This window comes from Ctenopharyngodon idella, chromosome 24, assembly GCF_019924925.1.
Source record: "Ctenopharyngodon idella isolate HZGC_01 chromosome 24, HZGC01, whole genome shotgun sequence".
NCBI lineage: Eukaryota > Metazoa > Chordata > Actinopteri > Cypriniformes > Xenocyprididae > Ctenopharyngodon > Ctenopharyngodon idella.
In genome coordinates this window covers 28316165-28332093 of record NC_067243.1, presented here as the reverse complement: position 1 = coordinate 28332093, position 15929 = coordinate 28316165, and the positions used below count along the sequence as shown (strand labels likewise).

The 15929-nt window shown below is 36.3% G+C and overlaps 1 protein-coding gene across 1 annotated transcript; it reads left to right on the top strand.

The window, feature by feature from the left end:
• The first annotated feature begins 1405 nt into the window (after window positions 1-1405).
• On the top strand, window positions 1406-12315 carry LOC127507748 (deleted in malignant brain tumors 1 protein-like). Its single transcript, XM_051885042.1, has 13 exons — window positions 1406-1421; window positions 1577-1609; window positions 1785-1823; window positions 1963-2268; window positions 4121-4153; window positions 4330-4368; window positions 4522-4827; window positions 7079-7198; window positions 7299-7483; window positions 7737-7897; window positions 8104-8349; window positions 10121-10283; window positions 11591-12315. The coding sequence occupies exons 1-13, from the start codon at window positions 1406-1408 to the stop codon at window positions 11690-11692; spliced, it is 1749 nt and encodes a 582-aa protein (XP_051741002.1). The 3' UTR covers window positions 11693-12315.
• The last annotated feature ends 3614 nt before the right edge of the window (window positions 12316-15929 follow it).

Here is a 15929-nt window from a genome sequence, read left to right as displayed (position 1 = left end):
AACGTTCCCATACGGTTCTCTGTTAGTCAGATGGGGATGTTTCATTCGGGACTGTGCTGCTCCTGACCCATTTGGAAATGTTTAAGAAGTACCCTTTTCACCTATAGGTGAATTGAAATGTTTTATTAACAAAGTTGGGGAGGAGCAGGTTCAGATAATTAACCAGAGGTGGGTAGTAAGGAAGTACATTTACTTCGTTACATTTACTTGAGTAGTGTTTTGGAAAATTTGTACTTTTTAGAGTAGATGTAAATGTGGGTACTTTTACTTTAACTTGAGTACATTTGTAATGAAAAATCTGTACTTTTACTTCGCTACGTTGGGTGACGTTCCTCTCGTTACTTTATTTTAATGCAGTACTGTACATGTTTAAAAATGCGTAGTTTATTCCAAGCGCGCTGTCTCTTTTTTTCATGAACGAAACAGTCCAAAATTGGACACTTAACACTTTTGCCCAGTTGGTGGCGTGGGCTAAATGATTTGGCCTTGTCTCATTGTTAGGCACTGCATTTTGTTCCAATATGCAAAGGTACAGCCTCGCCTCATGCTTGGCATATTTGCAGTCAACGTTTTTTTAGCATGTTGCAGGTAAATTGTTTAAAGAATAAAAAAATGTCTCGGGATACAAATATGACCATGGTTCCCTGAGAAGGGGAACGAGACACTGCGTCTAACAAAACGCTAGGGGGAATGCCTCAGCACGACCAGTGTCTGAAGCACATGTGCAAATCGCAACAGCCTTCAAAGTCATTACCAGTGCGACCGTGACCATATAGGGGTGCCTGAGGAATACGCCATCCACTTCTTCATCTGAAGAGACGAGAGGAATACTGAGAAACTCCCTTAATGAATTTATCAAGGGGATCTGCCAAGGTCATTCAACTTGAAATACACAAATGTAGGAAGAGGCCCAGTTAGACTACAGTCAACTAGCCCCAGAGAGCAAAGCATTCAACACACCGACCCTCTCAAATGAGGGGAGTAATATACAGGCTTAGCCCAGAAAGCAGCTTACCCAGGAGGCTGAAAATCTCACCATTAGATAATGGCGATATATAGGCTCTTGAGAGCAGGGCACTCTGCATACTGACCTTTCAATGAGGGAAGTACCTCACCTAGCCTATAACAGTATCGAAGGAGGCTCGCAGATATCCTAACAACTCGACACTGCAGATAAAGCAGAGCCTGAGGGAGCAAAGCAGTCTATAAAACAACCCTCTAAGTGAGGGGAGAACTAGCTAGCATACTAGACTTGATTTATTGAGGATGCCTTAACCAAAAAGCCTACTACTTAACACAAAGTACTCGAAATTCCAATGGATACTATATATATATCGTTCCTTCTTCAGACAAAGGTGCAGAAAATATCAATAACAAAGACATATATGCAGTCGACTTCCTTAGCATGTTGCAGGCAAATGGTTTAAAGGATAAAAAAAAACTTTTTTTTTTTTTTTTTTTTTTTTGGTTTACCATCCGTTTGAATATCACGTTCAGTGTGGGAAAGACCATGCAAATGAAGAAATCTGTTCTGGAACTGTAATGGACATTGATCATCTCTCTTTTTCTGTAATAGGCCAGGCACAAACTAGTGCAGCACCACAGACAGGTAATTATACACCTCTGAAAAGAACCAGATCTGCTTTTCTCACAACTTGTAAAACAGCAGCAAACATTTGTTTGAACTGAAAAACATGAAGCACTGCAATTAATCTGAAATGTCAACATCTTCATCTAAACATAACAATGTTGTGCATGTGTGTTCATTTTTTCTGCTCCAACAGCGACATTGAACACTACTGCCTCACAACCTGGAGTCAAAGGTAATGATGCTGAGAAGGATGAACCTCCACTATTGTTACCACTTTTTTATTATCTTGTTAAAAATGCAAACAAACAAAAAACTTAAACGAAAAACCTAATAACTTGTTCTTCTATGTTAAATTGTTTTGTGGTTAATAGCTCTCAAGTTAGTGAATGGATCCAACCTCTGTTCTGGAAGAGTGGAGGTTCTCCACAATGGAATATGGGGAACAGTGTGTGATGATCTGTGGGATTCTACAGACGCAGCAGTGGTGTGTAGAGAACTGGGCTGTGGGAGTGTTATTGAAGCAAAGAGTGATGCTTATTTTGGACAAGGTTCTGGACAAATATGGTTGGATGATGTCCAGTGCCGTGGAAATGAATCTACACTGAAAAACTGTTCATCAAGTGGATGGGGATCACATAACTGTGGGCACAATGAAGATGCTGGAGTCATCTGCCAAGGTGAGTCAAGTACAGTCATACAACTGATGTATACTTGGAATGTTGTACAGTATGTTTTCTTATTAGCTATGCAACTTTTCTACTTAATATATCATTATAGAATTTCAATTATTATTGTTATTATTATTTTTTTACATTTCCGATTGCACAACAAAGTTTTCCAATTACATACCATTTATATCTCAGTTACGGGGTCAAGCTCACCGATGGCAGGCACGTAGTACTGTTGACTAAATTTGTTTGGTCATAGCACCCCCGATGGTGATCTTAGGCAAAGGCGATCAAAGGCTATGGATGAATTTAGCCTAATTTAGAACTTTGCAACTTTTGCCCAGTTGGTGGCGTGGGCTAAATGATTTGGCCTTGTCTCATTGTTAGGCACTGCATTTTGTTCCAATATGCAAAGGTACAGCCTCGCCTCATGCTTGGCATATTTGCAGTCGACGTTTTTTTAGCATGTTGCAGGTAAATTGTTTAAAGAATAAAAAAATGTCTCGGGATACAAATATGACCATGGTTCCCTGAGAAGGGGAACGAGACACTGCGTCTAACAAAACGCTAGGGGGAATGCCTCAGCACGACCAGTGTCTGAAGCACATGTGCAAATCGCAACAGCCTTCAAAGTCATTACCAGTGCGACCGTGACCATATAGGGGTGCCTGAGGAATACGCCATCCACTTCTTCATCTGAAGAGACGAGAGGAATACTGAGAAACTCCCTTAATGAATTTATCAAGGGGATCTGCCAAGGTCTTTCAACTTGAAATACACAAATGTAGGAAGAGGCCCAGTTAGACTACAGTTAACTAGCCCCAGAGAGCAAAGCATTCAACACACCGACCCTCTCAAATGAGGGGAGTAATATACAGGCTTAGCCCAGAAAGCAGCTTACCCAGGAGGCTGAAAATCTCACCATTAGATAATGCCGATATATGGGCTCTTGAGAGCAGGGCACTCTGCATACTGACCTTTCAATGAGTGAAGTACCTCACCTAGCCTATAACAGTATCGAAAGAGGCTCGCAGATATCCTAACAACTCGACACTGCAGATAAAGTGGAGCCTGAGGGAGCAAAGCAGTCTATAAAACAACCCTCTAAGTGAGGGGAGTACTAGCTAGTATACTAGACTTGATTTATTGAGAATGCCTAAACCAGAAAGCCTATTACTTAACACAAAGTACTCAAAATTCCAATGGATACTATGTATACCGTTCCTTCTTTAGACAAAGGTGCAGAAAATATCAATAACAAAGATGTTTTTGCCCTCAAAGGGAAAGAGGATAGGTGTTATTTATTCTCATCAATTTCAGAACGCTCTGAGAGTCTAGATTGAGTTACTTTACTATGATCATGCTTCTTCTTCCTAGCCTCGAGCCTACTTTGCGGCCTGCTCCTTGGAGGAGGAGGGGCACGAGTATTGACACTAGACTTCTGGCCAAGTCTTTGCTCAACGATGGCATGCATGTAGTTCTGTTGAGTACATATGTGTGGTCATAGCACCCCTGGTGGAGATCTTAGGAAAAGTCATTCAAAGGCTATAAGTACATTCAGCTTCATTTAGAACTTTGTAACTTTTGTCCAGTTGGTGGCGTCATCTAAATGAATTTGCTGGACTCATTTGCAGACAGAGTTTTGTTCCAATATGCTAAGTTACAGCCTTACTTCATGCTTGCCATCTTTGCAGTCGACTTCCTTAGCATGTTGCAGGCAAATGGTTCAAAGGATAAAAAATCCATTTTTTTGTTTACCATCCGTTTGAATATCATGTTCAGTGTGGGAAAGACCATGCAAATGAAGAAATCTGTTCTGGAACTGTAATGGAATTTGATGATCTCTCTTTTTCTGTAATAGGCCAGGCACAAACTAGTGCAGCACCACAGACAGGTAATTATACACCTCTGAAAAGAACCAGATCTGCTATTCTCACAACTTGTAAAACAGCAGCAAACATTTGTTTGAACTGAAAAACATGAAGCACTGCAATTAATCTGAAATGTCAACATCTTCATCTAAACATAACAATGTTGTGCATGTGTGTTCATTTTTTTCTGCTCCAACAGCAACATTGAACACTACTGCCTCACAACCTGGAGTCAAAGGTAATGATGCTGAGGAGGATGAACCTCCACTATTGTGACCACTTTTTTTTATTATATCATCAAAAATGCAAACAAACCAAACAAATTTACAAATGAAAAACCTAATAACCTGTTCTTCTATCTATATATATATATTTTTTTTGTGATTAATAGCTGTCAAGTTGGTGAATGGATCCAACCTCTGTTCTGGAAGAGTGGAGGTTCTCCACAATGGAATATGGGGAACAGTGTGTGATGATCTGTGGGATTCTACAGACGCGGCAGTGGTGTGTAGAGAACTGGGCTGTGGGAGTGTTATTGAAGCAAAGAGTGATGCTTATTTTGGACAAGGTTCTGGACAAATATGGTTGGATGATGTCCAGTGCCGTGGAAATGAATCTACACTGAAAAACTGTTCATCAAGTGGATGGGGATCACATAACTGTGGGCACAATGAAGATGCTGGAGTCATCTGCCAAGGTGAGTCAAACACAGTCATACAACTGATGTATACTTGGGATTAGACATGTCCCAATATGCGGTAATGCGATATATCACGATAATGAATATGCACAATATTGCATATTCACCAAATACTTAATATTTAAAGACTTAATTGACTATTTATTTTCAAACTTAAACATTTTTATATTTGAATCTGGACTACAACATGCCCTAATGATTAGAAATGTTCTGATTATTTGTTATTGTTCAGTAAAACTTTGAGACATGCGGCTTCATTAGTTAACATGACAAATACTTATAAAGCATTAATTATTCTTAGTTATTGTTAATTTCTTAGTTACTGTTTAATAACATTACTAAAATCAAAAGAACTTATTTAATGGACCTGAGATAAAACTAACAATGATCAGTTGTATTTCTTAACTAACATTAACGAAAAATAATACTTTCTGTAACAAATGTAGCTATTGATCAATCTTAGTCAATGCATTAAATATAGAGACCTTATTGTAAAGTGTTACCTGTTGTTCTTTATAGCCTAATTCTTTTGCACTTTAATCTGTTAGGAAATGTTACTTTATATATTTTCGTATATTGTATTATTGTATTTAAACATTCAGAGTTCTTTTTGTTATTACAAAAAGAGTTCTTAAACCTGTTATACTATGACAACACTTTTTTTTTTGCAACTTATTTCAATATTGTGATAATAACGTATATCGTGATAAAAGCTTTAGCAATTAATCGCAACATGAAAATTTAATACCGTCACATGCCTACTTGGGATGATATACAGTGTATTGTTGTGGATGTGAGAAATAAAATTTGATTTGATTTGATATTTTCTCATTAGTAATGCAACAATGTTTCATGTTCTAAATCAATGTTTCCCTACTGGGGTGCCGTCTGGTGAGAGCAGAGGTGTCATGTAAAAAATCCTTCAAACATTTAAACTGCTAAAATGTGTAAGAAATAATTTATTATGTACTATCAATCTCTGATAACTCTAACAACAAATAACACAAATTTATAATAAAAATGCAAATCGTGAGAAAGGTTGGTCTGGTTGGTCATGATTTTCATTCCCGTGCTCCCATCCAAAGTGGGCACACATAAAGCCGCCTTTCAAACAGCCCGCAAGTGCCAAATTGATTTCTTTTTAACGGCTTGTTGCGTTTACGGTCAAATATATACTAAAATATTGTCACAATGTCCGTGTTACCAAGTATTCACATAAACAGTCGGTAATGTCCTAAGTGAACGTTAACAATTCAGAAAGAAAACACATCTGCAACAGTATATTGGATTTGTGCATCAGATCTTAAAGTGACAGCAGCCTAATAAACATGTTGCTGTCTGTGTTTTTAATGTTAACCAAACAACAAAAGACAAAGAGAAAATCACTGCTCTTGACTGAATAACTGTTGTAACTTTATTTAATTAATCTGTATTTAATTTTTACAATGAAATCTATCCAAGGTTATATAATATTTAATTACTTCATTCAGTTTGTCTTTTTTAAAATTGAATTCAAAGTTTGAATTCAAGCTATCTTGTGCTATTGCAATAAAATTACCCCAAAAAGCACAAATACATTAAGCGAGCAAACATTTAGGTGAGATAGTTGTATTGGTAATTGAGCAATGTTTAAATATGAATAAAAGCCTAAAGTAAAATCTGTCATCATATAAAGTGATCTCTACAGAAGAAATTATCGACTGCCTAGACCTTCAATGGATGGACAAAAAATAGATAATGTTAAAAATATATGACAGTATATACGGTGGTTCTTCCCTGTGGTATCGAAAATCGATACTTTTCAAGGTATCGTATTGAAGTTAGTATTGTGACAACACTAGTGTAGGTTGCCACATTTTTCATTTATATTTTCAAAGGGTGCTGTGACTGAAAAAAAGGTTGGGAAATACTGTTCTAAATAACATGATCTACTTTAAAGAAGTATTATAGTATTTTTTTTTTTTTTTTCCTTCACATTTCCAAATTGCACAACGTTTTCCAATTATATACCATTTATGCCTTACTTAATGAATTAGTAAAATAGATCTATGAAAAATGAAATATGCATTCATCATAAATTTTCTATAATTAACAAAAAGATCTAATTAAATAATAATAATAATAAACAACCAAGGGTGATAATCAATTATCAACTTCTTACGTTTGACCCTGGTAATGTAATTCAGTTAGTTCTTGTAAGCATATAAATGCTCCAGCTGCTTCATTCAATCTTTGGTTCTCCTCTTAGATGTGAGTGACCTCTGTTCTGAGCTCAACTGCACTGAGGATGAATTGTGTGGAGAGAAAAATGGTGTTTACGGCTGTTTCTGTAACGAGAGCCATCGAAGACCCGACCCAGACTCTTTTGGTTGGACTCATTCCACAACAACAATTCAAATCTATGTTTTAAGTAATTAATCACATTTTTTTATTAAAGCTACTTTGGTGTTCTTACTTTTTTTTGTCAGATTTTTCTGAAGTTTGTGAAAGCAGCTCTGGTTCCATGTCTCTGTCTCGCTGTCTGCTCTTTGAGGCTGGTTTTCCTGCTGACAACTTACACCTCAATGACCCCAGCTGCAAAGGAACAGTCCGGAATGGCAGAGTGGAGTTCTATTTTGACAACAATGACCATATCTGTGGTACAAATCTTGTGGTAGGTGTCATTATGTATACTATATGCAGTTTAAACACACTCAGCTCTCACATCTCAATTTGTTAATGACTGAATAACATAGAAATACAACTAAGGAAAGAGTACAACTAAACCTTTTTTATTCAAACTAGTTGACTGATGAGTTTTTCTCTTAATACTGTAGCTTTTAATGCAAGCTGCTCTTCTTTTTGTAGACAATATCTTGAATTAAATTCAAACTAAAATGTCCAAATATTATGTCTCTGGTCCACAGGACAATGGCACCCACTTCATCTATGAGAACTTTATTTTTGGAGCTCAGGACTTGACCAAAGGTCCCATCAGCAGGAAGAGAATTCTGAAGCTGAATTTCAGCTGTATATACCCCCAAACTGAAACACTTTCTTCAAATATGGAAATCAATCCACTAGAGAGGTGGGACTTCAGCGTTCTGACTCTGTTTGTGCCACTTTATTTAAAAAAAAAAAAAAAAAGGTTTTATATATGGTAATTTTATGTAAACCAAAAACATGTATGCTACTGTATATCTCTAAAATACATTCATTACATTGATACAGTAAGTATCAATGTATCCGTATGTATAATTTTTCCACACATCTACCCTACTGTTATTTCAACAGCATTGTCCACAAGAAGCTTCCTGCTGGTCAAGGGAGATATCAGGTCAGGATGTTTCTGTATCAGGATGCTGAGTTCTCCCAGCCCTTCAATGGAAGTGTGAACGTGGAGATAAACCAGCAGATGTTCGTGGAAGTTCGTGTTGAGGGGGTTGATAGCCGTCAGTTTGCCACAGTAATTGACAAATTTTGGGCGACACCTGCGAGTGATCCTCATCACTCTGTCCGCTGGGACCTCATCAGCAGAGAGTAAGACTTTTCTTACTCTCTGTGTTTTAATCAAAGTCTTACAAGACAGAAGAGCAAAACTTGCAGGCCATTATTCTTACTTTTGGGGTACAGATTTTCTGAAAGCACCACTTTCATGCCTTCATAAATTTGATTCCAGTTAGTGATTCAGAATTGTAATCTGCACACTTGTGTTGTACACTTGAAAAATGTAACACAACAAATCATTTTTTAGTGTTTTGTTGAGATCATTCTTTTATAAAGTGTTCTTCGGTAACACTTTATAATAAGTATAGTGTAAAAATATTCGCAAACAATTCATTTATAGTTAACTAATGGTTTATAAACTATATTTAATACATTAATAGACTATATACATGTATAGATATAGAGTGAGTTCTTTATGCATTGCCATTGTAATAAACAACATGATATTGTTTAATTATCTCATATGTAAAGGGTTAAATAATGCTTTGTTAACAACATATTAACTGTAAATTGTTCTCACTTTAGATTAGGTCATGGAAAATGGGAAAATAACATTAATTATGTGCATTAAACCAACCTTTATTAGACATTAATTGCATTATTATTGAGTTCAATAAAATGTCTACAAATACATTAAGTCTACCTCCAAAGCTAAACATAACCACTTAATAAATAAATAAAATATTTAAATAAAATAATGCTGTCAATATGAATTACTCATACTCATAAGTTCACGTTGTTAAAATACATCAGTAAGGATTAGGGGTAGGTTTAGGGAAAATAATAATCAGTTTATATAGTATAAAACTCATTATTTCTATGGAAAGTCCCTATAAAACATGGAAACCCAGTGTGTGTGTGTGTGTGTGTGTGTGTGTGTGTGTGTGTGTGTGTGTGTGTGTGTTTGCATGTGCTTAATGTATTTGTAAACATTTTAAGGAACACTGAATATGAATGCAATTAATGTCTAATAAAGGTTGCTTTAAAGCACTTAAAGGGTTAGTTCATCCAAAAATGAAAATTCTGTCATTAATTACTTACCCTCATGTCGTTTCACACCCGTAAGACCTTCTTTAGGACACAAATTAAAAGATATTTTTCATAAATTTTTTTGCCAAAAAACAAAATAACGACTTTATTCAACAATATCTAGTGATGGGTGATTTCAAAACACTGCTTCATGAAGCTTCAAAGCTTTACGAATCTTTTGTTTCGAATCAGTGGTTCAGAGCGTGTATCAAACTGTCAAAGTCACGCCCCCCAGTGGTGAACCATTGACATTTCGACACACTTATGATGTAACAAAGCCTCGTTTACTGAAATCATGTGACTTTGGCAGTTTGATACACGCTCTGAACCACTGATTCGAAAAACAAAAGATTCGTAAAGTTTCAAAGCTACATGAAGCACTGTTTTGAAATCGCCCATCTCTAGATATTGTTGAATAAAGCATTATTTTGTTTTTATGCACAAAAAGTATTCTTGTCACTTTATAACATTAAGGTTGAACCACTGTACTCACTTGAATTGTTTAAAATACGTCTTTAGTAGCTTTCTGGGCTAGATTTCATTTTTGGGTGAACTAATCCTTTAATGTATGAAGAACTCACTATTTGTATATAGTCTATTAATGTATTAACTACAGTTTATAAGCTATTAATTAACTATAAACTCATAGTTTGCAAATGATTTGTAAGTATTTTATTACACTCCACTTATTATAAAGTGTAACCAGGTTCCTTTATTCTCCACACCATATTATTAAGGAAAGTGACTTGTTGATTGTCATTACTGATATTCTCAGGTGTCCCAATCCAAATGACGACACAGTTGAGCTGCTGCAGAATGGAGTCTCCACATCCAGCCGTTTTTCCTTCAGGATGTTTGTCTTCACTGCAAACTCCACTAAGGTTTACCTGCACTGTACTGTTCACCTTTGCCTTCTGAAAGGAAATCACTGCTCAACTGTGAGTTTACAAACCCTCTCAAAACTAATAAAATGTTTCTGATATTATCTTATCAATATGGTTAGAGTAGTTGTTTTAGTAGTAGTTGAGTAGAAGTGTTTTTAATTGTATAATTCCCTGTTAAGAAAATATGTTTATAAATACACCACAGGCCTTCTGAATAGTTTAGTTTGTCCTTTATTGAGAATTTTTTCTTAGGCAATTGAGAGAGTAGGTCAACACACAACAGTCCACCATGCAGTTACACTTTATCCAATCAACACTAAACATAACATTTCCAAATGGCATTCATCGGTTATTACACAATTCTAATACACCCTGCACATGAACAAGACATGAGACATGACTCACGATATTCATTGCAGACTATAGGTTGTTTGCACATGACGTCACAGGGTGGCGCGAAATGCAGATGGAGGGCAGGAAGTGATTTTCTACATAGGGAAGCACTATGAAATGCCTGTTTTACGTAGTTTATTGTTGCTCTAATCGATCAAACCACAGGGAGCTTTTATCGTGTACCAAAAGTTGTTGTTCATTAAGGGAAAAAATGCAAGAAATTGACTGAAAAAAACACAGGGAAAAGTGGCTTATAATCCTGCGTCTGCCGTCGGGAGGAGCAGAGTCGGATAATGCTTGTATGTGCAGTGACCACTTCGTCAAAAGTTAATACAACTTGCATATGCAATGACTAACAAGAAAGTAGTATTCCTTCTTAGTTTTGTATGCTTTCATTTGTTTTCTGGAGTAAAAGGATGTACATGCCTGGTTGTATAAAGCACATTAAGTGTAATTTTCCTTAGTATAATATATGTTTTGGAAAACTTAACCTTAAGTGTTACACAGAGCGAGCAGGTTCAATCCAAATCTTCTAACGAGACATGATCGGCCGCTTTATATGATAAACATTTTAATTTAATGGACACATAAACATTGATCAAATTACATATGTAGCATACCCTATATATATATATATATATATATATAGTCAGTCTTTTTAGGATATTATTTTGTAAATAATAATAATTAATGATGTTCATTAATACAATATTGATCTCCCACAAAACATATCAATAAAGGTATCAATAAATGTTGAATCCTTAATATATGTTTAAATAATGATAAAACATTTCATATTTTAGTATCAAGTCAAGTTTTGTTGCAATATGTCCTAAAACAAAACAAATATTCACTTAGCTGTATGTTTCAACTGCCCTCTGCTTTGGTTATAGAATAGAATAGCATAGAATCATTTAATCACATCAATTAAAACACAGCCTGATTATCCTGTATGATTTCTCTTTCAGCACTGTGACTCTGAACACCACTGGAGAGAGAGCAGGTCTGTGGAAATCCATGACAGTGCGTTCATCTCCATGGGTCCCCTGATGTTGTCTGAAACTAACTAAGTGTTTTTTTTGTTGTTGTTGTTGTTGTTTTTTTTTTAATAACTCTTATCTAATTCAGTTGTGTGATGTATTGTTGCATATTTGCTATATCTCTGTTTTGAATCTTTTACATATCACTGTATTATATTTCTTGTTCATGGGTATTTGGGCCCCAGAACAACAGAACATATCCACGGCTCCAAGTATGTGTGGTTCTTTGATTATATTATTTGTTTCTCATTTTTTTTCTACATGCATGTCATGTTTATACATACATCTCACTTGAGTATTGACTCTCTTTCCCTGTACCTGATACTGATTGCCTCCACACCTGTTCTCCATCTACCGGTTTATTTAAGGCACTCTCTCACACTCATACTTTGCAAAGTTTTGTCTTTGCCTTGGCTTACATTACTGAGTGTTCTGTTGTTACGTTTGCCTTGCCTGTGTTCGACCCTGGACTTTTTATCCTGTTTTGACTCTTTGTTGCCTGCCTATTGTTCCTGCTTCATTTACCTGAATATATCCTGTGATTGCTTGCTGCCTGCCCTGATCTTGTGCCTGTTTTATAAAATCGTCTCTGTTTTGAATTGGATATTACTATTGCTGATGATCGACCCCTGCCTGTCTGCATTACTGCTTTTACTATTAATAAAGCCACAAACGGATACCAACTCTGCTGATTCATCATTACAGTGATACTGATGCCGCACTGCTACAAGCTGTGTTTCTCTTTTATGTTGTTATACAAATTTAAATGTTTTAATTACCAGTTCTGAGGGATCTGTTGGTGGGTACTTAAAATTCACTATTATAACCATCCTGGCTATTTTAAACCAGGCCTGCTATAAGAGAATGAGGGGGAATCAGTTTTACAAAATACCCTCCTGGATAATGATATAGTGTACAACTAAGTTTGAAATAAAATGAACAAATGGCAACAGAAGTCCTTTTTCCAAAGTATATTTAACCATTTACACAATATATTTACATGGCTCCACAAATACACAACAAGCAAACTCTACACAGGAACAAAAAAGTAACGCAATATTAACAATCTAGTAAGTGTTATTAACTGACAAGAAACTCTGATTATTGAATTAGAAAGTAGTAGTGCTCACCTGAATGTGGTAATTCACTATTAGCTAATCAGTGACTACTATTTTTTTCATACCTCCCAGAGAACTACTAAAAACTACTATATACAGGTTCATAATTAATGTGAATAACGCATAATGTATAATTCACTCTAAAGGGAAGATTGTGGTAACCTACTAGAATACCTGTCAACATTGGGATTTGAAAACAAGGGAAATTTCCTTCGTCTCTGTTCCAATGAAGAAGTCTTCATTTGCCAACTGATGTCCCTCTCCATAGTTCACCTCTCTGAGAGGCACATCCAAGATGGCCCTGGCAGGTATGAGGTAGCCCAAAAACCGCCTGATCAAGCCTGTGAATCTGTACTCTCTCTGACTGTAGACAGTACATGTAGCCACAATAAAATAACTGAAATAATACATATTTGATTATTAATCTATTATTCTGACATTATCCCAAGAGGTCATGACACCCACCTGAAAGGCAATATTAAATTCAGCTTAAGGGCAACACTCATGAACATAAAGTATGTCTTCATAACTGAATCACAGAGATGATTTGCCAGATCACAAACTTTGACATTCCTCTCCACCTCCTGGTTCTCAAGGGAGCACCTGGAGATGTTGCTACTCACACTTTGCTCTCCTCACTATCCTCTTTTCTCTCAAACATGGTAGATGATGATAATAAAGGTTTGTTTTTGTTTTGTTTTTTTATTAACATTAATGACACAGACAACAGCAAGAATATTAGGCTGCTGTCACTTTAAGACGGAATGCATGCACGGTCTGAATACTGACACACATCCAGTTTCTTTCTCAACTGTTCGCTAATGACATAACCCAGAGAATACTAGCTGAGACAGGTATTTTGACATCATTTTGTGTGTATGTGTCCATTCAAGCGAAAGTAAACGTGAAAAAGGAATCAATTCGGTGTTCAAGCGCTGTCTGAAACGCGCCTCTCTCTCTGCATGCACACGCTCGCTTCGGGTAACAGATAACAGCTTGTGAGTCCCAATTTTCGGCTCTTCTTCCACTTTTAAAATCATTTGAATGTGTTAATTGGCGAGACAAAACATGTCCAAATGATAAACTTTCACTCTATGTTGGTTAAACTTAGCAGTTAATCCACAAATCACATGCATGCCTGAACCGTTGGACCTTATCCGTACGGATCACGGATTAACTGCGATTCGTTGCACCCCTAATAATTAAAGAACACACTTATCATCATGATTGCTATCTTACCAGAGATGTAGAAGAACCCTACTCCAGTAAGTAAAAGTGTCCCTGTGAGCTGGTCCCCAAACATGTTGGTACTCAAAAGAGCTTCCCTCCATGTTTTCTGGTGCGCATCGTCTATTATTACCACACATGCACACCTGCGCACCACTTATGTGCACCCCTGGATATAGAGTTATGTGTGTGTGAGTGAGTACTTTTGTTTTACATTTACCTTTTGTCAAAGTTTGTATATCCCAACCAAAATCCTCTACTGGAAGTTTGTAATATTTCTTTGGAGGCTCGAGCCCCTGCCCTTTTTTTTTTTTTTTAAATGAATCAATATATATAAAAAGTGCCCCTCTCAGACAAATAGCAATGATAATACACATTTTCAAAACTTTGCCTCTTTATTTCAAAACTTTACACGCAAATCCATAGAGAATACATACATAGAGAACATAAATAACATAGAACATAAATACATAAATACATAGAGAATTGTGTGTTGTGTTTTGCAAAAAGTGTTTTATGAAATTGAAAACTGAGTCAAAGGCCGTGAATTAGTGTATGGTTTTGCAGATTCGGTGAGTGCTTCTGCTGTTTGAGTGTCAGGTTTCAGAAAATGTGTGACAAGTAAAGGATTTTGTGTGTAAGCAGTTGAAAAAAAAAAAACAGTTAGACATTAATAACAATAAATGTATGGAGTATCAAACACATGGACTGCGTCTGAAATCACATACTCTCTTCAGTAGGCACTTATTTTGAACAAGTAATTACTTCACGACCACTAAAAAAGTATGTTCTGTATAGTATGAGTGTGTATGAATGTAATCTGGACGTACTACATTTAACATGATGTCATTATCATGTGACCTACCAGCGTCAGTTGCGTCGCTTCAGTATCATTCACAAATCCTCTCCTGTGGCCTCATGGGATAGTAAAGTGTCCATCAGATGATCGTTCGGTACTTTTCACCTGTTCTTTAATGAATACTGTAAATTCATGCATTCTTCTTTTGTCACATACTGTTTTTCACCTACTATATAGTAGGGATGTATGTGATTTTGGATGCAGCAACGGTCTTAAAGGAAATTTGTGTAGAACTCAGTTATGTAAAAGACATGTGACCCTCTAGTGGTGAAGTATGAAACTGCAATTAAAGGGATTGACTTTCCCAATAAATAATACAGATGATATTGTAGTGTAAAGTTTTACAGGGACGAGCACCACTCACATTTTGTCCACATTTTAGTCCAGTTTAGTAAGGGATATAAGATTGTATGTTAAATGTTTACTTAATAAATCATAAAAAATGAATAAAGTCTCTGAAAGGTTTGATTCACCATTGTGTTGTTTGTGATCCTCCATCAGCAGCTGCAGTATCTCTCAGCTGTATCAGTGCATCACTGTGACGTCTGACTGACCGAGGTTTTTGTACCACTCTTTATCACTGTGTGAACACTGGACCACTGTGGTAACTCAGACAGTAATAATCTCCTGTATCTTCAGTCTGGACTCCACTGATGGTCAGAGTGAAATCACTGCCAGATCCACTGCCACTGAATCTAGATGGAGTTCCAGTATAACGGCTGTTTATATAATAAATCAGGAGTTTAGGAGCTTCTCCAGGTTTCTGCTGATACCAGGCTAAGTAGCTGCTGTATATTCCTACATCTATATGACACTCTATTGTAGCTGTTTGACCCTGTTGGACAGTTTTAACTTCAGGTTGAGTCAGAGTCACTCCTCTGGATTCTGAAGAAGAGAAAAGAAAAACAATTATTGTTTAAAACTACTACCATCATATACTTCTACAAGAACACCAAAACCAAAATCAATTGTTTGTCAAAATGTTTGTCTTACCTTGAATAAACAGAGTGAGAGTCCAGATGAAGAAGGTGATTTTGTTCATTGTTGTTCTTCTGCTCTCAGT

What these genes read in the sequence shown, in the direction of transcription:
- LOC127507748 (XM_051885042.1), top strand. An exon ending in CTCACAACCTGGAGTCAAAG is followed by an intron (nt 1,824 to 1,962) that starts GTAATGATGCTG and finishes TGTGGTTAATAG; the next exon opens with CTCTCAAGTTAGTGAATGGA. An exon ending in TGGGACCTCATCAGCAGAGA is followed by an intron (nt 8,350 to 10,120) that starts GTAAGACTTTTC and finishes TGATATTCTCAG; the next exon opens with GTGTCCCAATCCAAATGACG.